This window comes from Megalobrama amblycephala, linkage group LG14 (assembly GCF_018812025.1).
Source record: "Megalobrama amblycephala isolate DHTTF-2021 linkage group LG14, ASM1881202v1, whole genome shotgun sequence".
Lineage (NCBI taxonomy): Eukaryota > Metazoa > Chordata > Actinopteri > Cypriniformes > Xenocyprididae > Megalobrama > Megalobrama amblycephala.
Window position 1 is genome coordinate 6555772 of NC_063057.1, and position 26403 is coordinate 6582174.

A 26403-nucleotide genomic window follows, 5' to 3' on the forward strand; every position below is an offset into this window, starting at 1 on the left:
TAATTTTCATCATTTTGAACGCTCGAGTATTTCATTGAATAAAGACTTAAACTTTGACCTGTTCATCACGGTAAGTTATCATATGGTTTGAGAGAACCAAGAAATACACAAGTCATATGGACTATTTTTAGTCCTTTTTGGAGCTTCCCACTCATTTGTTGTATGGAAAACAACAGTCTGGATGTTCTGCTAAATATCTCTATTTGTGGTAAGTAACTGATGAAAAAAAATGTTTGGTTACTCCTTTAATAGACATTGACATTTTGTAACAACATGCCCCATTGAGGGCTGTTAGGAATAGGACAGATTACATAGAAACATGAAACCATTTCTAAACATTTCAGTAGTTTAAAAGCACATTTGCATATTCACACATCTCTGATGTCAGTTAACAGTCACATGACATGCAAGTAAAATTTTCTTGTTTTATTTTGATTTTTTTTATTTAAAAATTTGTTACAGCTGCAACATAAATGAATGCGTGCTCACTCACAAATAAGGTCATATCAAACAAAAATAAATTAAAAATATTATAATGAAAATCAGTAACAAATGGATCAAATTCAGAAGTGGAAAAGTACAAAATAAACAAAAATAACTAGATTTAGTTCCCTCTAAATTACCTTAAAAGAAAAAGAAAAAGAAAGCACATCAAAAGAAAAATACAACACAACTTCCCTTACTCCCTTAACCCAAAACATAGAACAAACGATATATGCAAAAGAAATGGCATCACACTCCCTACTTCCCATAACTGAGAATTTACAAATGTAACAGCAAGTACACACAATCAGAGAGGAAACTAAGACAGAGCAAAACAAATGACACGCATTAAGGTCCTTTTCACTGATACCTAATCAGATCTCTGCTGGCTTGAGTGCAGACCACACCTTCTCCTGCACAGACACACTCAGAAACACAACATACACATACTTCTAAAAGACATCAGATGTAACAAATTATTTATTTATGGGGCTGCAAGAACTGTGTGAATTTGAACTGTGAAAATCATAATTTTTCTCTTAAACCCTCTTTCCGATTATCAATTCTATTTTTACTTTCTCATCAGCCATATAATATTTTTGTGCCATTTTTTAGTACCTAATTTTTTTCAGTTCGTAGCTGCATTCAATTTTTTTTAGCACCAACACAATCTGTGATGTTTCTCCAATGTGCTCCAGCTCCATCTAAATTGATTAAATCTTGTGTTTCATAAGTCCTGAATTAAATTCTGTATCTTCCAGTGCTGGTTTCTGCACTCCTGAATAAAAACGTTTTTTTCATATTTTCCATTCTGCTCAGCGTTGATCTCCAGACAGCGTTTGGTTTCTCTGTTCTGTATGGCCTCTCCCTGAAAAACGAACAAGATGAAGAACATTTTCTCATGCAATATTCAGATTGTGATATACCACAGTATCCTATCAGTATTTGGGGTTTGTTCACCTGTTTGAAATCCCAGTACATATGTTTTGTTTTTTCAGTGTCTGAACACCAGGACAGCTCTGGAAACCTGCCAGAGCCGGGATCAATTAGACAGCGGCTCTGATCGTGTACAAGGGTTGGCAAGTGGCCATGAAGTATCTCACCACTTGCTGTATAGTAAAATACCTGTGTGAGAAGAAACTGAACTGCATCAAATATTCCTCAAAAATGAGAAGAGAAGAGAAGAGAAGAGAAGAGAAGAGAAGAGAAGAGAAGAGAAGAGATTACCTGTGAGGAAAAGAAATGACATGGATATAAAATGGGAGTGTTCTCCTCATCTGGCCCCTTATCCAAACATAAACTTGTTTGCAGGTCATTAATCAGCTGTGTGATAGAGATAAGGACATTATATTAAACCTCTATAAAAATCTCTTGAGTCAAAGTGAACTGTATGTCACTCACCGCTCCATAAGCAATTATATTCCTCTGACTTAACTCAGTATAGACATTTTCCAGATACCATTTGAATGGTTTGCATTTCAGCCTCTCTCTCAGTTTCTTTCTCTCTGAAACATCACCGATGTCTATTCCATGATTCTGTGGGAAAACAAGAGAACAGATAAGCTCAAGACTCCTAGAAGTAGCTGAATCTTTTCATTAGATTTACCTGTATGGGGACACCCCAGGCCATGTGGACATATTTCTTGTATTCGTCCATCCAAACCTCTGCCACTCTGAGGGCATTTCTCTTCATTGCACCAAAAATGTCAGCCACGTAGGGTTTGTGCGCCCTTTCAATATGGGCAACTTTAGAGCAGGGAACAACCTCTATACTTCCTCCACAAAGCCACACCTGAGCCGAGAAAAATCAACACTGAATATAATATAATATATAGAGTATAATATAAATCAGTAGTATGTTCATGCACTTTACCCGTATTCCTAATTCAACATTCTCTCCTCCATACCCCTGCATCCCTCCATCCAGAGTCCCAATCTCTCCAAAGAACAGACGATCAACCACGAGTATTCCCATTACAGAGGGACTCCTGGAGAACAGGCGGAGAGGACGTAATTTATTAGAGTACAATTCAGCAACATCAGCTCAACAGCAGATAGCCAGCATGAAACTTCTTTAAGAGGCCATATGATGCTATTTTATAAGGTAATTAATTTGTTTTTTGGGTGTACTAGAATAGTTAACATGCTTTAATATTAAAAAAAAACACACTATTTTTCACATAATGTACATATTGTAGCCCCTCTATTCCCAGTCTGTTGGACATGCTGTGATTTCCACAAAGCCCCTCCTTCCAAAAAGCCTAGAGAGCTCTGATTGGCCAGCTGACCCACTGCTCTGTGACTGGCCAAAAACAGAGCACAGAAACTGTGTCAGAAATGTAACACCCCATAATCGTGTCTCACCATCTTTATTAATACACCTTATAGTGGTGCAGGAATGAGGTCAGAACCAGTGTGTCTCAATCAACTCCCTAGTTCAGTAGTCAGGGAACTGATCAGGAAGTCAGCCATTTTAAGGGCTCTCAGTTGCAAAATCCTTCCAGGGCACTGAAACCTTCGCTCCTTAAAAAGTCCCACAATGCCCCATGAAAACCAGGGAGCGTCGATGCTCACGTGAGGCAACCCACTACACATATAGTGTAATACACAAAATATCTAATTAGCAGATAAGACAGTTTGGGGTGTGAGTGTGTGCAGTTTACGTTGTAGAAAAAAATCATATCGTCAAGTTGTTTACCACAGGCTTTATTTTAATCATAAATGGAAAAAACCCTATTATAAATCCCCTTTATTTCAGAAGAACCGATGGCGAATTAGTCCAGGTTCTGACATGATCCCGATGCTGTGAGGGACAGACTTACCATGTTTTCAATGGCATTCAATGTAAAAAGCTGTATTACGCTCCTAGATTACTTATAACTTTCCACAGCTTTCATGTTGTCTGGAGTTTTTTGTCTACTGAAAGATTTTTGCTGTGTTTTGTCAGAAGAACAAAAACACATTAGATAAAAGTTAGTTAGTTAGTTAGTTGTTAGTTTATTTGGTCATCCATCCAAAGAGAAAAAACAAACAAACAAACAAAACAACAACAAAAAAAAACAAAGCATTTAAAATTAAATTATATAATCCTTCAACATTTCAAAGACAAGGACAAAGACCGAAAGGGTCTAGGCTGAAGTCTGAACTTATTATGCCTAGCCCTCTTACCATAGAACAATATATCAAGAAGAAAACAAAGTCATACATACAATACTTTACATTACCAAAAACAGAAGTTAAAGCAGAATTAAATAAGGTTAATCATCTTCCCATTAGTTCACACCTTTATAATAATAATAATCCTATTAATTAATCATTTATTTATTTATTTATTTTATAATTCTAATCCCTTATATTTTTCAATGACACTAGAATTGTACTTTTTTAAAAATACTTTTACTGTAGTATAACACCCTTTTAATTTATCATCTAGACTATTCCACAAATTTACCCCTCTAACAGTAATACATTTACTTTTTTTATTTGTTCTCACATTGTTTTTTTGAAAAATACCTATTCCTCTGAGGTTATACTGACTCTCTCTGAGCTTGAACATCTCCTGGAGACTGTGAGGGAGCTGATGGTTATATGCCTTGTAAATCACAACTGCTGTATTTAAGTCAACAAGGTCATAAATTTTCAAAGTATTTAATTTTATAAATAAAAGATTTGTTGGTGCAGAATATTTTTCCTGATTTACAATTCTAATTGCCTTCTTTTGGAGTAAATAGATTGGATTAATATTTGACTTGTAATTATTCCCCCAAATTTCTACACAATAACTAAGATATGGCAGAATGAGAGAATTGTACAGTAATAATAATGAGTGTTGATTTACAAAGTTTTTTATTTTACACATTATAGCAATAGTTTTCACAATTTTCATCTTTATGAAATTTATATGCATTTTCCAATTCAAATATTCATCAATATAAATACCCAAGAATTTATTGGCAGGTTCCTTTTCAATTTCAATATCATTTATTTTAATTTTAACTTCTTTTTTAATTTTCCTATTGCCAAATATAATATATTTCGTTTTATTTAAGTTCATTGATAGTTTGTTTATATCAAACCATTTTTTTAATATCCTTAGCTCATTTTCAACAGTATTCAGGAGTTGCTCTAGATCTGTTCCCGAGCAGTAGAGGCTGGTATCGTCAGCAAACAGAATACAATCTAGATTTTGTAGGACCTCACAGACATCATTTATGTACATTATGAATAATTTGGGTCCTAATACCGAGCCTTGTGGGACTCCGTGTGTAATTATTTTTTTCCCAGAGTTTACATTATTCATTTGTACATATTGTAGCCTTTCACTTAAATAACTTTTCAGCCATGCAAATGCAGTTCCTCTGACACCATATCTTTCCATTTTTTTCAATAGCAATGCATGGTCTATGGTGTCAAAGGCCTTACTGAGATCTATAAATACCCCCACTGTATATTGCTTGTTATCTATTGCTGTTGTTATTTTCTCCACCAGTTCCATGACCGCCATCGAAGTAGACCTACTAGACCTAAATCCATACTGTTGATGATTTAACAATTTATTTTTTTCTATAAATTTGTCAAGCCTGACCACAAACAATTTTTCTAAAATTTTTGAAAACTGTGAGAGTAATGAGATGGGTCTATAATTTGTGAACTGGTGTTTGTCTCCACTTTTGAAAATGGGTATTACTTTTGCAATTTTCATTTTATGAGGAAAGATACCAGTTAGAAAGGACTGATTACAGATGTATGTGAGTGGTGTAACTATACAATTTATGATGTCTTTTACTAGCCACATGTCTAAACTGGAACAGTCAGTTGATCTTTTATTTTTGAATTTTTCTACAATTCCAATTATTTCATTTTCATCTACACTATTTATAAATAAAGAATTTAGATTTGGTTTTATAAGTTGTTCATTAATTCCATTTGTATCTTTTGGTTCAGTAATTTGATTGGACAAAGTAGGTCCTACACTTACGAAGAAATTGTTAAAAGCATTTGTAATTTCCTGAGTCTTATTTATAATTAAATTATCTTTAACATAGTAGTTAGGAAATTCTGCTTTTTTAGGCCCATTCTTGATTATAGTATTCAATACTTTCCAAATCTCTTGGATAGAACCAACTGAAGAGATGTATGTCTATCCCTCACAGCCTCGCTTTCATTCCCGTTAAAAATCATAGATGGTGCTGGTGTGAATAAGTTGTGGACTTCAGTCGATGCGATAAGAATTGTGGACTTCTTATCTGGATTTCGGTCAATGCGTTTTGGGCAGGACTGGAGCAGTTCTCTGTTAGATAGAATAAATACCTTTTGTGGCAAACTATGAGCTTTGTAAATTTGCAGACCTTATTCATGCATTAACAGATATGAAAAGGAAAACATTAAAAAGAATCAAATTGCCTCTTTAGAACGGAGTCACATCTTAAACACAATATTGCACAAGACATACTCACTTTCCTGGCTGTGAAGGATCGTTTTGATCATACCACTTCTTTGGGAATGCCACGTACATGCACCAGAGAGCCCAGTCAAAACCATGCGCAAAGGCATCATAATTTGTCACTTCCAAGTCATAGTAATTCACTCTGTCAAACACGGGGCTCAGGACCAGTGTGCGATCAGCTTGGATACGTGCAAGCAGTGGCTCCGCCCTAAAGTGAGAGAGTACTTGAGAAAATGTGATTTCATTATTACACTGTCATTTGAGCAAGTTTACAAGCACATCAGTAAGGTGATAACTCATAAATATCAGCTTATTGAAATAACCAGTTTCCTCATTTACATGCAAACAATGCAAGTAAAATGCATTTTCATGATTTTAATAATAAATCAAGCTATTTCCCTATAGTGACGTCAAAACAAACATTTACATGCACACAATTATGCTGATAACTCACAAATATCAGATAACTGAAATAACCAGTTTTCCCCATTTGCATGCAAACCAGTAGCCTGACAACGCAAATAAACTGAGTTTACATCAAGTTTCAAATTTCCTTTATTTATATAGCACATTTAAAACCGCCACAAGACTGACCAAAGTGCTTCACAAGAGAAACAGCATCATAAGAGTAGTAAGATCACATAAAACATACTATAACAAAGAACCAGAAAAAATAAATAAAACACAAATAGGAAATATAATAGGCAGGAATATAAAACCTAATAGGCCAATGAAAACAGATGGGTTTTTAGAAGAAACTTAAAAATGGTCAGACTAGGGGCCATTTGGATCTCCATAGGCAAGTCATTCCAGAGGCGAGGACTGATTACAGAGAAGGCACGGTCACCTCTACGCTTAAGTCTGGAGTGAGGGATTAAAAGAAGGTTCTGGTCACCAGATCTCAGGCTTCTCGAGGGGATGTACTAATGCAGCAATTCAGATAGGTAGCCAGGTGCTTGATTGTGTAATGATTTAAAAACAAACAATAAGATTTTAAAATGTATTCTAAATTGAACAGGCAACCAATGAAGGGCCTTTAAAAGCGGAGTGGCGTGATCCCTTTTTTTCTTTTTTTAGAAGAAATCTAGAGGCAGCATGACTTAATAAATTAACAGAATTATGGACTACTCCCCTGAAACAGGGAGATCTGCGAGCGAATTGGAGTGAGTAACCTCGTTCTATTATCCCCAAAATCTAGGCTTGTCATGCCTAGAGTCGAGTGGCAAATGGCTGAAGTGCCTCAAGCTGCATTTCTTGCTGAAGTGGGAGAACAGCACCTGTTACAATATTGAGAGAAGGAGGAAAGCTTGTTTGTGAGAATGTAAAAATTTTGTTTGGTTCGCTATCACAGCGATAGGGGGTTTGGGTGCGCAAACTTCTAGGGTGGGCCCAGAACTGGCAGCAATTACATTGTCTCCAGTGCCATAAACTGAAGAGGAGACCATAAGGTAGGCACGTTTTGAGGGTGGTCCGGCCTCAGCAGGACATAACCATTTCCTCCTCCATCCTGAGGCATCAGGACTGCTTTGGCTGTACAGGGTTCAGTTCTAGCTTGGGGCAGGGCCCATGCCGTTTTGGAAACGGGTAGCGTTTTGCTGGACGGAGGCATGGCTTGACTTCAGGCCCCCCTTGAGGCTGGGGCTTTACAGGGGCTGAGGCTGGCTTGGGTCGCTACTGAGTCAGCTGGTCCTTCTTGGAGCGCCTGGAGGCGCTGGCCCATAGCCTGCGATGACCTCTGTGCTGTGACATAACACTCCGCGAAGCCATTCACCACAGAGCTGAACAGGCCTGACAGTGAGATGGGGGAGTCCAGAAGAGCCATCCTGTCAGCGTCTTTAATATCCATGAGACTGAGCTATAAGTGCCGCTCTAGCACCACTAGGCTGGCCATTGGCTTGTGCAGTGGCTTTAGTAGCGTGCAGGGCCAGGTTTGTTCCGGGCCGAATGGAGCTGGACGCCGTAGAGTCGGCTGCTGGCGGTGCCTTGGCTGCAGGAACCATTCGGCTGCGGACGGGCTCTTCTGGGGCCAACCAGTCTAAGCCGAACTCTTCTACAGCTTTTGAGAGGACTCAGTTTCTTTAGGTGGCGGAGGGGCAAAGTCATCACTGGAGTTCGCCCACTATTTGCACTCAGAGGTTTTCATCAAACTCGTTGTCAGACCTGCCGAACAAGACCATGCCACTCGCACTAGATGAGGGGCACTGATCTTTGTAGGTGAAGAGATCAGGGGACTGATCTCTTGCTCTCCCGTTGAGGGAGAGCAAGCCATGCAGGCACTGGGCCTTTGTGGGCTCACTTCCGCCTCGCTGCTCAGCCTACCGGCACCGTTTTTTCTTACGCCTTGGCTCAAGAGGGGATGGAGATGAGTGAGCAGACGGGTCACTGAAGAGCATGATCCATGTGCGCACCGTTGCAAAGCTCAGCTTCTCACAGTGTGGGCAGCTGAAATCCAGAAGAGCCATCTCAGCCTGGGCACGGCCTACTCTGAGTCAGATACGCAAGTGATTGCGTTTTGATGTCACTACAGGAATATAACCTGATATATTAATAAAGTAATGTAAAAATGGTTTATTTGCGTTGTTAGGTTACTGGTTTGCATGCAAATGAGGAAAACTGGTTATTTCAGTAAGCTGATATTTGTGAGTTATCAGCTTACTGAGCTTACTATTAAAATAATTTTTGTTAATTTAAATAAAGCTGAAATACAATGAAATATAAACTTAAAACATAACAAAATTACTAAAACTAAAAAAAAAACCCTAAAAGCCAATTCAAAATATTAATAAATAGGCCTACTAGTTTATAAAAAATTCTAAAAGAACACTGCTTTGCCCCAGCAATATTGTTTCAAGACAGAACATCGTTTAGCTGAGCAAATATTGATTTTATTGCCAGACACTGAAGTCAGCTGAGCAGTTTCTCACCATTTGACATGGACCTCAATGTGGGCGTCCAAAATGGCAACCACATCCCCGGTGGCAGCCTTCCAGCCTGAGATTCTGGCCTGGGCCAGGCCTTTCTGCTCTGGATGGGTCACCATCTTCACCAGGCCTGGGTGTTTCTCATTGATGGAGCTGATATAAACATGCAGCTGTGTCTTCAGGTCTTCTGTGAAGACATACATCCAGAATGACTCAGTTTGTGTAAAATCTGAGACTATAGGGTTTGATGAGGTTTTGAGAGGAACAAACCATTTTTGCTGTGGTCGTCCACCATTATGATCTCTTTCAGCAGGTGGGCTGGAGTTCTGTTGATGATGCTGCAAATGGCTCTTTGAATGACAGACAGAGCCTCATCCAGATAAATCAGCACAACGCTGATGGAGGGCAGATTGTGTGGATATTCACGTCCAATGCATCTACAGAACAATGACAAAAGCAAAATGGATGAATCCATCAAGAACGTCAGAGCATTTCCATGAATGACTGAAACTCACCTGTGGTCTCGAGTGTCCGGCAGCTCCCGATCCAGAGGCAACTGGTCACTGAGGAAGGCATTATAGCCGTATTTCTGAAAGAGATCCTCAGCCTTCCTCTGATCGTCCTCAGAAAGTTCCACAGTCCATTTCTTGAAGAGATATGAGTTTGGAAACAGCTTCTTTGCTGGCTTCTTCTCATTTTTCACTTTGAGGCTTTTCTCTTCTGCAAAAATGTTTGTGTAAGTCAATAAAACTTTTTATTCTGGTATACCAATGTGTCACAAATTCTCCATGTCTGGACTCTTGTGGTATTTTCTGTTGTGTGTTTTGTATTGTAGTTCATTGTAGTTTTTTCATGTTGATTTTAGTTCTCCAGGCATTTCCTATCTGCCACGCTCCATTGTTACCTTGTTAAGTTAGTCTTCCCTGTGTATTTATAGTCCTTGTGTTCACTCTTGGTTATGAGTCATTAACGTTTATATGTGGTTCTTTGTTTTCCGAGTTCTGTTATTAAATGTCCTTGCACGTCTGGCTCATTCCACACCTAACGTTACACAATGAAGTTGAAACATTACAGCTCACTTTTACAGATTTCTGTTGTTTTATCTAATTGAAAATCATTGTGTAAGGCTTGATTTTCCAGATAAGGCAAAAGCTGAGATCAAACACCCAGCAATAAAAACTCATCTGGAGGGAAGATCTCAAAGAAATGGCACAGGACACCGCCTTGCCCAAACTCTCCTCACTCATCTATGCAAACCCATTGGGAAAATTCTATATCCAGAAACCTCCATGCAGTGATGTGTGAGTGTCTTAAAAACACTCACGCACCACTGTGTGTATGCACTTCTTACTCTTAATCTTTGAGCAATTGATGTTATGTATTATTTCTGGATTGGCTTTAAATTGTCTAACTATGTAATTGGCATGATACATTTTTACCTAAACTGACAAAATGTTATATTTGATTCATTCTGGACTCTCCTGAAATTATTATGAGCAGTAGATTACGAGGAGGCTGGTGCAAAGTTAAACCGAGGGCTCATGAATGAATGGAGCAGTAGGCACGTCATCTGAAGACCTTTTGATTTCTGTCTATCACTTAAAAAAATTACACTTTTTGTTATGAGCAAGCAGTGCACGGCCTACTTAAAGGTAATATATAGCTCACCCTGCATCCTCAGAGTAAGAATAATAACTGTTTGTGTCTGTGAGATCTGCGCAAACCCGGGGAATGTGACTCTGTGCTGCATTGGATCCCTAATGAACGAATAATTTAAAGTACATCCCGTACCCTGAATAATCAAAGATCTAAATGAATACATAATCAATAGTTATGATTAATTCCTAATTGGAAACACAATCAAAATTTAATAAACATTTGAAATTGGAGTCAAATTAAGTGCGCAGCTAAAGTAAAACTGAAAACTAATTTTCAAAATTAAGTGAACTTCACAGGAGCGCTGAAAGACATACACACATTATACCTTCGCCCAGACCGTTGGGCTGACGGGTGGTTCTTACAATTGTCTACAATTTTTCTTCAAAATAGTGATTAGAATAAATTTTATTTATCTCAAGAGTTGAATAATACTTTTGAAAAATGTTTATCATCATGTTTTTAAAAAGATGTTTAAAAAGAGATAGCCCAGTCATATTAGTGACCTACACTTCTGAAAATTAATCATGGTTTTATAAGTGTAGTAACCATGTTAACCAATGGTTAAACTATGGTTAGTGTAGCAAATCCATGGTAAATTTTTAGTTACCGTGGTTTAACTATAATAACCATGTTTTTTTGTTTGTTTGTTTTGTTTTTTTTTGTAGTAAAAAAGGTTAATATAATATTCGTAAGCAAGTCTGCTCTCACATCAACACAACACGCATGCACCCTGATGCTCTTGTGAATGTGCATTGGAGATTAATATTTTGTAAATAATGTGATAAATAATTTTTTTTTGCACAAAGCACTTGCATCGCTTCATAAGATTGACATCACAAGATTACTTTTATGATGTTTTTACTACCTTTTTGGGCCTTGAAAGTGGTAGTTGTGTAGACTGTCAATGGATGAATAAGCTCTCAGATTTCATTAAAAAGAGCTTCATTTCATTTGTGTTCCGAAGAAGGTTTGGAATGACATGAGGGTGAGTAATTAATGACATCATTTTAATATTTGGGTGAGCTAATAATTTAAAATTACATCAGACATAGATAGATAGATCGATCGATAGATAGATAGATAGATAGATAGATAGATAACCAAATCATTGTTTTGAGTGTGAAAATATAGCAAAAGTAACACAGAAATTCAAAAATAATGTGACAATTTGACATGAACTTGTACACTCCGTGCCAAGAAGGGTCAGAGCAGTATATTCAAAATTATGGAGGGCATACTAAGAGCTAGAATATTATACATTTGTTGAATTAAATCTAGGGTGTACTCATCTCTGCAATCCTTAATTTAAACAAAATTGGCTAATTTACTTATTTTATGTCTATTAATGACATATATTTCTCAGTTTTTATTATGTATATGTTTAATACATAGACAGATAGCAAATTAAGACATTTCTTAAAATATCTTTCATGTTCTTCAGAAGAAAAAAAAAAAAGCCATATAGGTTTGGAATTGCATAAGGTTGAGTAAATTATGACATAATTGTCATTGTTGGGTGGAATTATTAGAATATAAATAGTGTAAATTTTGATTTCATAACTTTAAAGAGCGCTTAAAGGGTAACATGTAAAACAAAAGGTGGTCAGAAATTATTTTTGGAAAAATTTGATTACAAAACAGTTAGAAACTCACCCACGGCATATAAATGAGCCTCCAGTTTGTCCAGCTTCTTGAGGAGAAGTTCGCTGTGTAACGAGAAGTTCTGCTGGACTTGGTGAAGCTGCTTCTCTTGAGTTTGGATTTTCCAATTGACAGAGCTCATATAGAAAAACACCACAGCGACAGACAAGACTGGAAATAAACTCTTCACACTAATTCTCATGATGATCAGATTAGCCAAATCATAAAGTTTCCAAGATGTTTTCCTTTTCATGTATACCAGTTAATCTGTGTTAGTCACGGGCTCATGTTGTACTGTTAGATTTTGTGGCACTAATGCTTGCTGAGTGTTTTTTTGTTTGCTTGATTGTTATCAGTCTGATCATATTATTGGAAAGTAATTGGGAGGGAGGAGACCAGGACATTGAATCCTGGTAGTTAAATACTAGGTACAGCTTTGAAAATATTCACTTTACCAAACTTTCTGAACCTCGATATAATTTATTAAAATGAAACAGTCTGGCACTGTCCATTAACACTCAATGAACATAAACACAGGTCTGTAGATTTTGGACGGCAGGCTGAGTATAAATCTGCAAATAATCTCTTGCTAAAATGTCCATTTGATACAAAAAAAAAAAAAAGTTTTAAAACATTAAAAATGTAATTTCCTCATGTCATGTGTTTTTAATTTCGATATAGCCTAAAGCAGGGGTGCCCAACCCTGTTCCTGAAGATCTACCTACCTGCAAAGTTTAGCTCCAACCCTGATAAAACATACCTGAATCAGCTAATTAAGATCTCCAGGAGTACTTGATAATTAGAGACAGGTGTGTTCAGCAGGGCTGGAGCTGAACTCTGCAGGAATGTAGATAAGTTGACTTACAGTAATGTAATGTTAATTTATAAAGAAACACCCTTCTTCTGCAAACAATATCTTCTTACAATTTACACAGGCTATGAAAGTCAACAGGGCCCATCAACCGGTTACTGACATGCCTCAAAATATCTTTTTTTGTGTTCATAAGCACAAATTTGTGTTTATAAGTGCAGTGATGCTTTATGCGCAGCTGTTAACAGGGAGTCAATTTATATTTTCATTCAGCCTGTCTGTGGTTTTTGTTTGTGAAAATGAGACCCAATTTTTATGCGCTGCTGTAAATTTTAACCGGTTGATGGAAAATAAACTAATGTGCATAAAAATCTAAAAACCATTTGGAAAACCAGATTTTAACATATTACACGGCCTTTAATGTTCATCAAAAAGTGCATATTTACAAAGCTAAAACACCACACAAAAACATTTAAAAATATTACAGTGACAACAAAAAGTAATTTATTCCCTACATATTACTATAAGTGAGGGATGAAAGACCTTAAAATTAAGGACAAATGTCAGAAAATAGACTTTTTACCTTTTTTTTCTGCCATGGAAACCTAAAGATGCATTAAGTGTTCCCAAAAACCACTGCGCAGCTTCTCATTACATTGTTTGTTTAGTCTGTTTAATTCACAGCAGCATTAGGGTGAAGGGGTTTGACTCGAGCCAGACGGGAAAGTTCTAAGCGCAGCCCCTGTCCAGGAGACTTCACAGATGCATTCTGGGACGCACCAGCACTCCGGCCAACCAGACCTGGAGATGGAGATAGAAAGAGTTCACAACAGGACCACAAATACAGCACTTTGTCAGTTTTAGGCAGTATACTTTGCATTGATGATTTGATCCTGCAGTCTCACCAGGGGGATTCCACTTAGGCAGTCTGCCCCCTGCAGGACTGGAGCAGAGTGCAGGTTTAGAGACGGGTGGAGTATTGGGCGTCTTCTTCAGTCCAGAGACACAGGAGCAGCTGGACTTCGACATAGCGTTGGGCTGGGAGCTGTCAAAAAGAGAGAGATGTTAGTGTGATGTCTTTTATTGGACAGTAAAATTTAGGGTGTGTTCACACTTGGCAGGTTTGGCTCGATTAAAATGAACTCTGGTGCGATTGCTCTGTTAGTGCGGTTCATTTGAATAAGTGTGAATGTCGTCATCAGAACCCTTGTGCGCAGTAAACAAGTGGACCGGGACCCACTTTTTTAGGGGAGTTTCGGTTTGCTTCCAAATGAACACAGGTATATGAACGCAACACCGACCAAAGACATCTAAACGAATCAAAAACAGGATGTGATGTCACAAGATGTGACCCTATAAAGGACACAATGCTCAAGCATACCTGTTTTTCTCGTCATAGGGGCTACACTGCCCATTACAGTTCGGTACAGGCTTCAGAAACTCCATCTCTTCACAGCAGATCTTTGTGTGTGTGATGGAGGAAATTCTGGCACCATTTTGTATCATTTGCTTTTTTACATGTTCAACTTTCTTAAATGTGTTGCAGTTGGAATATGAAAAAGGTCTGCAGAGGCATGTGCAAACTAAGGGGGCAGGGTCTGGTTGAGCTAATTAATAGTGTGTTGAAACTTGCGGGAGGGACATTTCCCAAACATGCTTGAAGCGCTTGACCAATCACAATACATTGATCCAGCTGACCAATCAGAGGACACTGCACGTTACAGAAGGAGGGGCTTCATAGAGACAGGAACTTATCAAGGTATAGCATTTCCCAAAATCATCATAAGCCTAAATTGATCATAGCTCCATTGGTAGCAATGGTTTCTACGATCAACTTAGGCTTACTATGCTTTTGGGAAACGCTTCCCAGAGCATTACTGACATACTGTGAAGAGAGGTGCTGAAACAATGTCAAATATGTGAAAAATATGGTGTTTTGTTCTAGTAGACCCCAAAATCAACATTTAAGACTTTGTAAAAAGGTATAATATGGCTTCATTAATTAAGATTGTGAAGGTGCTCAGATTACCTGGGGTGTTTTGCAGCTGGTAGTCCTCATCGTCTTTGTTGTCCTTCTTCTTTAGTGGTTTTCTCTGCTTTTCTGAGGCTTCAGTCTGTTTGGAAACACTGGGAGGGGAGGCGTCCACGCTGATCAGATTCAGTCCAGAAAACAAGGGCAATAATAAACACAGAGGTACACATGCATAGAAAACGTTGCATTTGTTCTCTTTTTATGTCAGCCCCAGAGATGCAGTTTTCTAACACACTAATTACACTGAAATTTCAATTGTGTTAACATCAAAAGTTAATATCTGCGTAATAACAAACCTGCTTTACCTAAACTTCTGTCATCAATGCTACAGTTTGACAGCACTGGAGGACAATCTGGATGGGGATGACTGTCACCTACTGTACAAAATCAAGCACAGATTTTTGTTTAGAGAAGATTTTTGCATGAAAATGTCACATAAAGCTCCATATATGTATAAATAATCAGTTTGTGACCCTGTAAACAGACAAAACATGTTTTTTTTGTTATTACCTAAATGGCTTCCATCAGCACTGCAGTGTATCAGAACAGGTGGAGAACACTGAACAGGCTGAGACGCGTCACAATCTTCTGCAGAACACAAAGAGACATTAAACAACAGTAACATAGAGCTTTGCAATTCACAAATGAGGTAAATGAACTCTTACACCAGCAGAACATTCACCTGTTTTGGTTGTAGGCTCTCCGTCTTGTGTTCTTGAAGAGTCCAGCAATGACAAAGTTAAAGCTGCCTCCAAATCTCTTTCATAAAGTTTATCACCCAGAAACGTCCTGAAATAAGACAACAGTAAAGGGTCAGTGGAGTCATTACATACAATCAGTTCTTTTAATGCCTTTCCTTTGCAATTACACAAAGAATTTAAGCTGATTAGTAATAAAATGTGCTCTGAAAAGGTAAAATGCTTTTTTGTAACCTCTTTTTGCTTCCTGAGCTGGTGAGATCAACAACTTCATTTGGAGATGCACTTGTAGACGGTTGCTTTCTGAATCAAGGTCTTTGACAGCTGTTTGAGCTTTTTTGGGAGGAGGTTTCTCACAGGCAAAGTCCTCATCTGCACATAAATCATGTAAACATCTTTATAGGTTCTTCATAGTATCTTTATAGCTTTATGCATTTTGGAGTGATATCCAACCTACTATGAGGTGAAACATTACAAATATTGTTTTGAAGCAAAAAGTATCTGAAAATCAAACAAAAACGGAAAAGTACATAACTGTGTACTTAACAGCTTTAGTGATAGAAAAAACTACTATCCCATGAAGCACTGCGAACAGCATAATAGAATTATTGTGGTACTTCATGGCAGTGGGCGGAGCTAACAATCTTTTTTCTCTTAATAGTGTCATTTTTTTATACGACATCAAGGGTAATGTAGTTTTTCACCACAAACTCCGCTGCTAAACACAAAATAATGCAGGCTGATGGCTTCAGAAGAAGCAAATACAATTGATTAACAACCTCTTCGCTCACAGTAATGTTATCTTTAAAGTATTTTTTATTCTATATTAAGTACTCCTTTTTAAAAGTATACTAAAGTTCTTTTTTTCACAAGGAAATTGGGCTTGATCAAGTCCCTGCATGTGACGATATTATTACTTTTCTCTCATTCAACCAATTTATTGCTGTAGGTAGGTCGTGAAGACACTGGAAGATCTATCTGATACTTTCGAGATGCCTTATCACTCCCTTCAGAAATGAAAACACAACTTCCTTTCTTTTTCTATGATGGACACTTCATTTTCACAGTTAGAAATACCCAGCTACAAAAATATGTTCTAAGAATATTTCACCAACGTTCCAATTACGTTCTGAAAACGTTATTTCTAAATGTTCTCTGAACATTCAAACGTTTTCTTGATTGTGTGAACATTAGAGAAGGTGCTGCATTTTACCCAAAGTTGAACATTCTTCAACTCTCGACGACCAGTAAAAAGCTGAACACTCAGAGCTCGGTCACACTGCTGGCAATGAAATCAATTGGGAAAATAAGTTAGCCTCATGAAAAACAATGCTTTGGTATAGACCTGGTCTTATTGCCAGACACTGAAGTCAGTTGAGCAGTTTCACACTATTTGACATGGACCAAAAGGACAACCACCTCCCCGGTGGCAGCCTTCCAGCCTGAGATTCTGGCCTGGGAAAGGCCTTTCTGCTCTGGATGGGTCACCATCTTCACCAGGCCTGGCTGCTTCTCATTGATGGAGCTGATATAAACATGCAGCTGTGTCTTCATCTCTTCTGTGAAGATATACATCCCAAATGACAAGCTCAGTTTGTGTAAAATCTGAGTTTAGATGTGATTTTGCTGTGGTCATCCACCAGCATGATCTCTTTCAGCAGGTGGGCTGGAGTTCTGTTGATGATGCTGCAAATGGCTCCTTTATCACTTTGAGTTTTCTCTCCTCTGCAAGAATTTGTGTTCATTGAGAGTTCAAAGTCTACAACAACACTGACGCAAAATAGATCTCAGTAACTCACCCACGGCATACAAATGAGCCTCCAGTTTGTCCAGCTTCTTGAGGAGAAGTGCACTGTGTATCGAGAAGCTCTGCTGGACTTGGTGAAGCTGCTTCTCTTGAGTTTGGATTTCCCTCCTCATCAAACTCATATAGAGAAACACCACAGCAACAGACAAGACTGGAAACAAACTCTTCACACAGTAATTCTCATCATTTTGAACGCTCGAGCATTTAATTGAATAAAGTCTTAAACTTTGACCTGTTCATCACGGTAAGTTCTCATGGTTTGAGAAAACCAAGAAATACACAAGTCATATGCACTCATTTTGTCATTTTTGGAGCCTTCCATTCATTTGTTGTTTAGAAAACAACAGTCTGGATGTTCTGCTAAATATCTCTATTTGTGGTAAGTAAATGATGAAAATGTTTGGTTACTCCTTTAATAGACATTGACATTTTTTTAACAACATGCCCCATTGAGGGCTGTTAGGAATAGGGCAGACTACATAGAAACATGAAATAATTTCTAAATATTTCAATAGTTTAACAGCACATTTACATATTCACACATCTCTGATGTCAGTTAACAGTCACTTGACATGCAAGTAAAATTTTCTTGTGTTTTATTATAATTTTATATTTTTAAATTTGTTACGGCTGCCTAGAGCCAGCCATAACATCAATGAATGTGCACTCACTCACAAATAAGATAATATAAAACAAAAATAGATTAACAAAATTATAGCGAAAACCAGTAACAAATGGATCAAATTTAGCAGTGGACAAGTCCAAAATAACAAACAAAAATAACTAGATTTATTTCCTTCTAAATTCCCTTAAAAAGAGAGAGAAAAAGAAAGCACATTGAAAGAAAAATACAATGCAACTTCCATTACTCCCTTAACCCAAAACAGAACAAACGATATATGCAAAAGAAATGGTGTCACACTCCCTACTTCCCACTGAGAATTTACAAATATAACAGCAAGTACACACAATCAGAGAGGAAACTAAGACAGAGAGCTAAATAAATGACAAGCATTAAGGTCCATTTCACTGATACCTAATCAGATCTCTGCTGGCTTGAGTGCAGACCACACCTTCTCCTGCACAGGCACACTCAGAAACACAACATACACATACTTCTAAAAGACATCAGATGTAACAAATTATATATATATATATATATATATGGGGCTGCAAGAACTGTGTGAATCTGAACTGTGATTCTTTTTCTCTTAAACCCTCTTTCCGATTATCAATTCTATTTTTACTTTCTCATCAGCCATATAATATTTTTGTGCCATTTTTAGTACCCAATTTCTTTCAGTGCGTAGCTGCATTCAATTTTTTAGCACCAACACAATCTGTGATGTTTCTCCAATGTGCTCCAGCGTGTCAGCTGCGTTTATCTAAATTGATTAAATCTTGTGTTTCATAAGTCCTGAATTAAATTCTGTATCCTCCAGTGCTGGTTTCTGCACTCCTGAATAAAAATGTATTTTTCATATTTCACATTCTGCTCAGTGTTGACCTCCAGACAGCGTTTGGTTTTTCTGTTCTGTATGGCCTCTCCCTGAAAAACAAACAAGATAAAGAACATTTTCTCATGCAATATTCAGATTGTGATATACCACAGTATCCTATCAGTATTTGGGGTTTGTTCACCTGTTTGAAATCCCAGTACATATGTTTTGTTTTTTCAGTGTCTGAACACCAGGACAGCTCTGGAAACTTGCCTGAGCCGGGATCAATTAAACAGCGGCTCTGATCATGTAAAAGGGACGGCAGAGGATCAGCAAGTATCTTACCACTTGCTGTATAGTAAAATACCTGTGTGAGAAGAAACTGAACTGCATCAAATGTTCCTCAAAAATAAAGAGAAGAGAAGAGAAGAGAAGAGAAGAGAAGAGAAGAGAAGAGAAGAGATTACCTGTGTGGAAAAGTAATGACATGGATATAAAATGGGAGTGTTCTCCTCATCTGGCCCCTTATCCAAACATAAACTTGTTTGCAGGTCATTAATCAGCTGTGTGATAGAGATTAAGACATTATATTAAACCTCTCTTATATAAAACTCTCTTGAGTCAAAGTGAACTGTATGTCACTCACCGCTCCATAAGCAAGTACATTCCTGGGTTTTAACTCAGTATAGACATTTTCTAGATACCATTTGAATGGTTTGCATTTCAGCCTCTCTCTCAGTCTCTTTCTCTCTGTAACATCACCGATGTCTATTCCATGATTCTGTGGGAAAAGGAGAGAACAGATCATAAATCTAATGAAGACCCAAAACCATTTAACATTTCAAACCTCAAAACCTAAAATCAACATCTCAAGTCTCCTAGAAGTAGTCGAATCTTTTCATTAGATTTACCTGTATGGGGACACCCCAGGCCATGTGGACATTTCTCTTGTATTCGTCCATCCAAATTTCTGCCACTCTGAGGGCATTTCTCTTCATTACACCACTAAGGTTGGGCACATAGGGTTTGTGCGCCCTTTCAATGTGGGCAACTTTAGAGCAGGGAATAATCTCTATACTTCCTCCACAAAGCCACACCTGAGCCAAGAACAATCAACACTGAATATAATATAATATATAGAGTATAATATAAATCAGTAGTATGTTCATGCACTTTACCCGTATTCCTAATTCAACATTCTCTCCTCCATACACCTGCATCCCTCCATCCAGAGTCCCAATCTCTCCGAAGAACAGACGATCAACCACGAGTATTCCCATTACAGAGGGACTCCTGGAAACAGGAGGAAGGCTCTGTTACGCTCTTAATAGAGCAAAATTTAGCAACATCATCTCAACAGCACAATTACAAGCGTGAAACTTCTTTAAGAGGCCATATGATGCTATTTTAAAAGGTAATTATTTTGTTTATTGGGTATAATAACAAGTTAACATGCTTTAATGTTCCAAAAACACATAATTTTTCACATAAATAACATTACTGCAGCCCCTCTATTCACAGTCTGTTGGACACACTTTGATTTCTACAAAGCTCCTCCTTTAAAAAATCTTAGAGTGCTCTGATTGGCCAGCTGACCCACTGCTTTGTAATTGGCCAAAAACATTGCAAGCGTGTGTCAGAAATGTAATGCTCCATAATCGTGTGGCACTTTCTTTCTTTACACATTCTATGACTTCGGAACCCTGAAGACTTATTCGCCGCTGGTTCCCTGGAGATTTTCCTATGGGGTTTTTCAATTCATGAGTAAAATAAAGCCTGTGGAAAACATAGCTTGACGATACTTTGACCTTTTGTTCTACAATGCACACACTCACACCCCAAACTGTATGATCTAGTAGTTACTTATTAGAAAAAAGTTTTCAAAAATAAACATAACTGCTTCAGAATTCGTAATTTTGGTATGGGTGTGTGTAATTCACATGAATAAATTGAAAAACCCCTGTTTAGAGCTGCACGATTCTGGATAAACTGAGAATCGCAATTTTTTGTTTCAAATAGAGATCACAATTCTCCCATAATTCTGAACAGACAACCAAATAAAATAACATGTAAATTACCAGAGGCTCTGACAAAATAATAATTGCTTCCGTCTGTTTAAAAATGTTTAATTAATTAGAATGAACATTTAAAAAAAAAAAAAAATAGTTTGGTGAGTGAATGATTCAATGACTCACTCATAAAGACTTCACTTGTTTCATTACTGAATGAATCAGCATTTTTGAACAAATCTCTTGAATGAATGATACCATGAAAAATTATTTTTAACAGTCACTCGTCGGCAGCTAGTCTAACAATGTAATCGACACAAGCATTATTTGAAGCACCACGTTACTTTTAAAAGGGGAATTTGCTCTAAATTGATCGCTATTTAGTGTTTAAATCTGACTTATAAACTTTTATCCCAGGACTGCTGTGATCATTTGAATATTTGCAACACAGAAATAACATTGCTGAGTGGTTGAAAAAACTGTTTATAAAGCTGTTTCATACCTAAACATAACTGCTCTCACGAAATGGGTCAGCAGCAGATTTGAATGTTCTGGTGTGATTTTGTCAAAGGTTTAATAGACACACAGGCTAATCGTTGTATTATCTCTCCTCTGCTCCATCCAACCTGAAGGGTTTCTCAGCCAGCATCCTCCAGAGTTATCCTCATCTGAATCAGTTGTATCAATATGGCAAACAGATTCTTATTCTTTGTCTATCTGTTGCACTGTCTTTGTTTAGCAAGTTCCCTTAGATGTGGCAGTGTCTCCACAGGTAAGTCTTTTACCAACAACAGCAGATTTCGGTGTAAAGTTCTTGTTCCTTTCTTATTTCCACACTCAGGGCTCACTACATACACAGGATTTTCTGAAAATTGCTTTTACCACATAGATGGTCTTCTCCCAGTATGATATGAGTTTTCCTGGGCCTTCTTGCTCTCTGAGGTTTCTGACAAGAACTCTGTCTCCCGGTTTTAGGGTCACACCTTTGACTTTCAAGTCATACTGAGTTTTGCCCTGTGCACTTGCTTGTTTGCTGTTCTCATTTGCTATTTGGTAGGCCTCTGCCATCCTTCTAGTCCAAAACCCTTGTGGGTCACTCCCTCTCCCTATTCAAAACAACCCCAATATCAAGTCAACAGGAAGGCGGGATTGGCATTCATACAACAAATAGAATGGGGAATAACCAGTGGACTCATGGCACGCGTAGTTATATGCATGTATGATCTGTGGGAGAAGATCTTTCCACGTTGCCTTTTCTTTGTCAGTCAACGCCCGGAGCATTTGAAGGGTAGTCTGATTGAATCTCTCAGCTGGGTTACTTTGTGGGTGGTAAGATGTTGTTGAATGGCGTACTCCAAAGCTCATTCTCAAACTCCCTTGGTCGTGATGTAGCTTTCCAGAGTAGCCAAAGCTATGAATGTAGTCATTGTAGAGATTCTCAGCTGCAGTCCTGCCAGATTTGTTTTTTGTCGGGTAAGCTTGAGCAAATCTAATGAAGTAGTCTACAACTATCAGTATGTGTTCATGCCGCCCAAGGCTTGGTTCTAAACATAGGTAGTCAATACGACCAAGTTCAAGAGGTGAGTTGGAGGTTATACTACCCATTGGTGCTCGGACAATGGTCACTGTTTTTTTTGCTTGATGCATGAACACTTTCTTGTGATGTGTTCCTCTACTTCCTTTTTCATAAATGGCCAATATAACCTTTCTCTCATTAGGTAAAGTAATCGTTCTGTGCCCACATATCCTATATTATCATGTAAGTATTCCAAAGCAAGTTGCTTGTACTGAGCTGGGAGAAAAAGCTGTTTTCTCTCATTAGTCTGCCTGTAAAGACATCCATCCTCCAAAAGTAGTTTGTTCCATCCATACAGAAGTTTCCTGGCAACTCTAATCACTTCTTTCTTCATATCCTCATCTGGTACCTTGACATCCTCTTTCATTTTAACTATGTTTGAGATCACTGGATCTTCCCTTTGAGCTGTGGAGAGTTCAGCTTTATTTATTGTTGGCAACAACGAACATTGGGATGGTTGGTCAGTGTCTATGGCAGTGGTCTCAAAGTCAATTCCTGGAGGGCCACAGCTCTGCACATATTGCTCCAACCCTCATCAAACACACCTGATCCAGATATTCATGGTCTTCAGGATTACTAGAAACTTCCAAGCAGGTGTGAGTAGGAGCTGGTTGGAGCTAAACTGTGCAGAGCTGTGGCCCTCCAGGAATTGACTTTGAGATCACTGGTCTATGGAGTAGATACTGAGCGCCGCAATCCAATATACATCCTAATTTTTAGCCATATAGGCCCCATCCCAGACTGCTTGCATGACTTCTAATGACAGGTCCTCTGTGCACTCTGTGACATACTTCTCCGTATCAAGGGGAATGCACGAAAGTGTGTTAGCATCAAAATTTCTATGCAAGGAATTCAAGGTTACCGCTGTGTAGTCAGTAATTCCTTTTAGCTGGTGAAAATGTTCTAGAGGCCTTTGGTCTTTCTTTGACTGGACTGAACTGGTGCCACTTCAGGTTTTGTTTGGAGTAGTTCAAGTGAAGTTCCTAAACGTAATTTAGGGAGCCCATCTAATCTTTCAATCAACAGAGTATATAAGCAGCTGCTTACCTCTCTTCAGTCTCAGCTGTTCCAGCATCCTTCCACCTCCCCAAACTCCACCTTCATCTCTGGTACCTTGCCCTATGTAATCATATCCTATATTTATTCACTGTGGGGGGGTATATCAGAGCTCGAGTTGAAGCTGCTTCAGTTGAAGTCTACAGGTGGATGCCACAGTGACGAGTTTTCTACAGTAGCTAAAGCAGTCACGCCCTGGACACTTGCACTGCACTTTGTCTTTTCTGGCAGTTTAGCCTCCAGTACCTCATCATTTGGCTGGAGATGACCAAGGACTGAGGTTTGGGTTAACATTTCCTTGCATATTAACAAATGGCCCAACCATCAAATGGAATGAGGTCTCTGTTTACTGCATATTTGTTTATTTATTATATATATTTCTACCTGATTAACAACAAACTCTTTTTGGGTGGGTCTGGAGCAGTGTTCTCTGTTAGATACTGTGTACTCTGTTAGATAGATCTCTGTTAATAAATACCTTTTGTGGCAAACTATGAGCTTTGTAAATTTACAGATCTTATACAGGCACTAACAGATACGTTACACACTAAAGGAAAAGGAAAACATTAAAAAGCATCAAATGGCCTCTTTAGTATGGAGTCACATCTTAAACACAGTATTGCACAAGACATACTCACTTTCCTGGCTGTGAAGGGTCTTTTTGATCGTACCACTTCTGTGGGAAAGACACGTACATGCACCAGAGAGCCCAGTCAAAACCATGAGCAGAGGTACCACGGTTTATAACATCCAAGTCATAGTAATTCACTTTGTCAAACACGGGGCTCAGGACCAGCATGCGATCAGCCTGGATACGTGCAAGCAGAGGCTCCGCCCTAAAGTGAGAGAGTACTTCAGAAAATGTGAAAATGTTCAGTTGTCTGTCTGTGGTGGTTGTTCACAGTGTTGTCATTATTAACTAAAATTAAAGTTTTTAAAATAATTTTCGGTGAATGAAATAATGCTGAAATACAATGAAATATAAACATAAAATCACTAAAACTAAAAGCTAATTCAGAATATTAATAAATACTAGTTTATAGGCTTCGCACCAGTTTTGCAATATTGTTTTAATATCATCTAGCTGAGAAAATATTGATTTTATTGCCAGACACCGAAGTCAGCTGAGCATATTCACACCATTTGACATGGACCTCAATGTGGGCGTCCAAAATGGCAACCACATCCCCGGTGGCAGCCTTCCAGCCTGAGATTCTGGCCTGAGCCAGGCCTTTCTGCTCTGGATGGGTCACCATCTTCACCAGGCCTGGGTGTTTCTCATTGATGGAGCTGAAATAAACATGCAGCTGTGTCTTCAGCTCTTCTGTGAAGACATACATAAAGAATGACTCAGTTTGTGTAAAATCTGAGACTATAGGGTTTGATGTGGTTTTGAGAGGAACAAACCATTTTTGCTGTGGTCGTCCACCATTATGATCTCTTTCAGCAGGTGGGCTGGAGTTCTGTTGATGATGCTGCAAATGGCTCTTTGAATGACAGACAGAGCCTCATCCAGATAAATCAGCACAACGCTGATGGTGGGCAGATTGTGTGGATATTCACGTCCAATGCATCTACAGAACAATAACGAAAGCAAAATGAATCCTTCAAGGAGGTCAGAGCATTTCCATGAATGACTGAAACTCACCTGTGGTCTCGAGTGTCCGGCAGCTCCCGATCCAGAGGCAACTGGTCACTGAGGAAGGCATTATAGCCGTATTTCTGAAAGAGATCCTCAGCCTTCCTCTGATCGTCCTCAGAAAGTTCCACAGTCCATTTCTTGAAAAGATCAGAGTTTGGAAACAGCTTCTTTGCTGGCTTCTTCTCATTTCTCACCTTGAGGTTTTTCTCTTCTGCAAAAATGGTTAAGCTCACATTTACAGATTTCTGTTGTTCTGTTTAAAAATCATTGTCTACAGTCGCTTCGCTTCACATTACATTAATACAAACCAACTTCTGTTCCTTCAGAATAGCGATTTAAATAATATTGTGCATATACATTTAAAACTTTTGCATGATGCATTTCACAGAAATTATTTTTGTCAAATTTGATTACAGAACTCACCCACAGCATATAAATGAGCCTCCAGTTTGTCCAGCTTCTTGAGGAGAAGTTCACTGTGTAACGAGAAGTTCTGCTGGACTTGGTGAAGCTGCTTCTCTTGAGTTTGGATTTTCCAATTGACAGAGCTCATATAGAGAAACACCACAGCGACAGACAAGACTGGAAACAAACTCTTCACACTAATTCTCATGATGATCAGAACAGCAAAATTCAAGATGTTTTCCTTCTTCACGAGTCAGTTAGTCTGTGGTCACCGGCCACCGGTATTATTATGTGACACTAGTGTTTGCTGAGTGTTTTTTTTTAGTTTGCCTGATCTTTATTACTCTATGATGATCACATTACTCTTGGTATGTAATTGGGAGGGAGGAGACCAGGACACTGAATCCTGGTCTCCTCCCAGGTAGATCATAAAATACTCTTAGATTGACTACAAAATTATATTGGTATTCACGGACAGGCATTCAGGTGGTTTAGATCGTACCTATCAGACCCTTACCATTTTGTTTATTTAAACAGGGGAAAAAAATCAAACATAACATCAGTAAATTATGGAGTGCTTCAAGGATCTTTGTTAGGCCCTCTGCTATTTTCAATATATATGCTTCCACTTGGTAATTTGATAAGAAAACGGAATTAGTTTCCACTGCTAAGCTGATGATATTCAGTTATATATCACAACCAGATGAAATCTCTAAATTATCCAAGTTGACAGAGTGTGGTAAAGATATAACATATTGGATGACCAATGATTTTCTTC

At 38.2% G+C, this 26403-nt stretch overlaps 1 protein-coding gene and 2 pseudogenes across 2 annotated transcripts; all 3 read right to left on the reverse strand.

The window, feature by feature from the left end:
- Positions 1-232: 232 nt before the first annotated feature.
- Positions 233-12875, reverse strand: LOC125244629 (probable polypeptide N-acetylgalactosaminyltransferase 8). Of its 2 annotated transcripts, none has more exons than XM_048154765.1 (11): positions 12163-12875; positions 9366-9570; positions 9121-9287; positions 8854-9034; positions 5940-6137; positions 2357-2471; positions 2090-2275; positions 1885-2019; positions 1711-1806; positions 1444-1608; positions 233-1351 (listed from the first exon to the last, which is right to left on the reverse strand). In XM_048154765.1, exons 1-11 carry the CDS (start codon positions 12401-12403, stop codon positions 1211-1213), a joined length of 1830 nt encoding a protein of 609 aa, XP_048010722.1. In that variant the 5' UTR covers positions 12404-12875; the 3' UTR covers positions 233-1210. The 2 variants fall into 2 exon arrangements, with proteins under 2 accessions (XP_048010722.1, XP_048010721.1); XM_048154764.1 differs by having other exon boundaries at positions 8854-9037; positions 12163-12873.
- A 337-nt stretch (positions 12876-13212) lies between these two features.
- On the reverse strand, positions 13213-17620 carry LOC125245564 (annotated as a pseudogene).
- Positions 16774-25975, reverse strand: LOC125244669 (annotated as a pseudogene).
- Between the last annotated feature and the right edge of the window lie 428 nt (positions 25976-26403).

Excerpts from the sequence above, each read along its gene's own strand:
- LOC125244629 (XM_048154764.1), bottom strand. The coding sequence starts at position 12,403 with ATGAAAAGGAAAACATCTTGGAAACTTTATGATTTGGCTAATCTGATC. Across the intron at positions 9,288-9,365 it reads CCGGACACTCGAGACCACAG|ATGCATTGGACGTGAATATC; the intron begins GTGAGTTTCAGT and ends ATTGTTCTGTAG. Across the intron at positions 1,807-1,884 it reads ATATAATTGCTTATGGAGCG|CTGATTAATGACCTGCAAAC; the intron begins GTGAGTGACATA and ends TCTATCACACAG.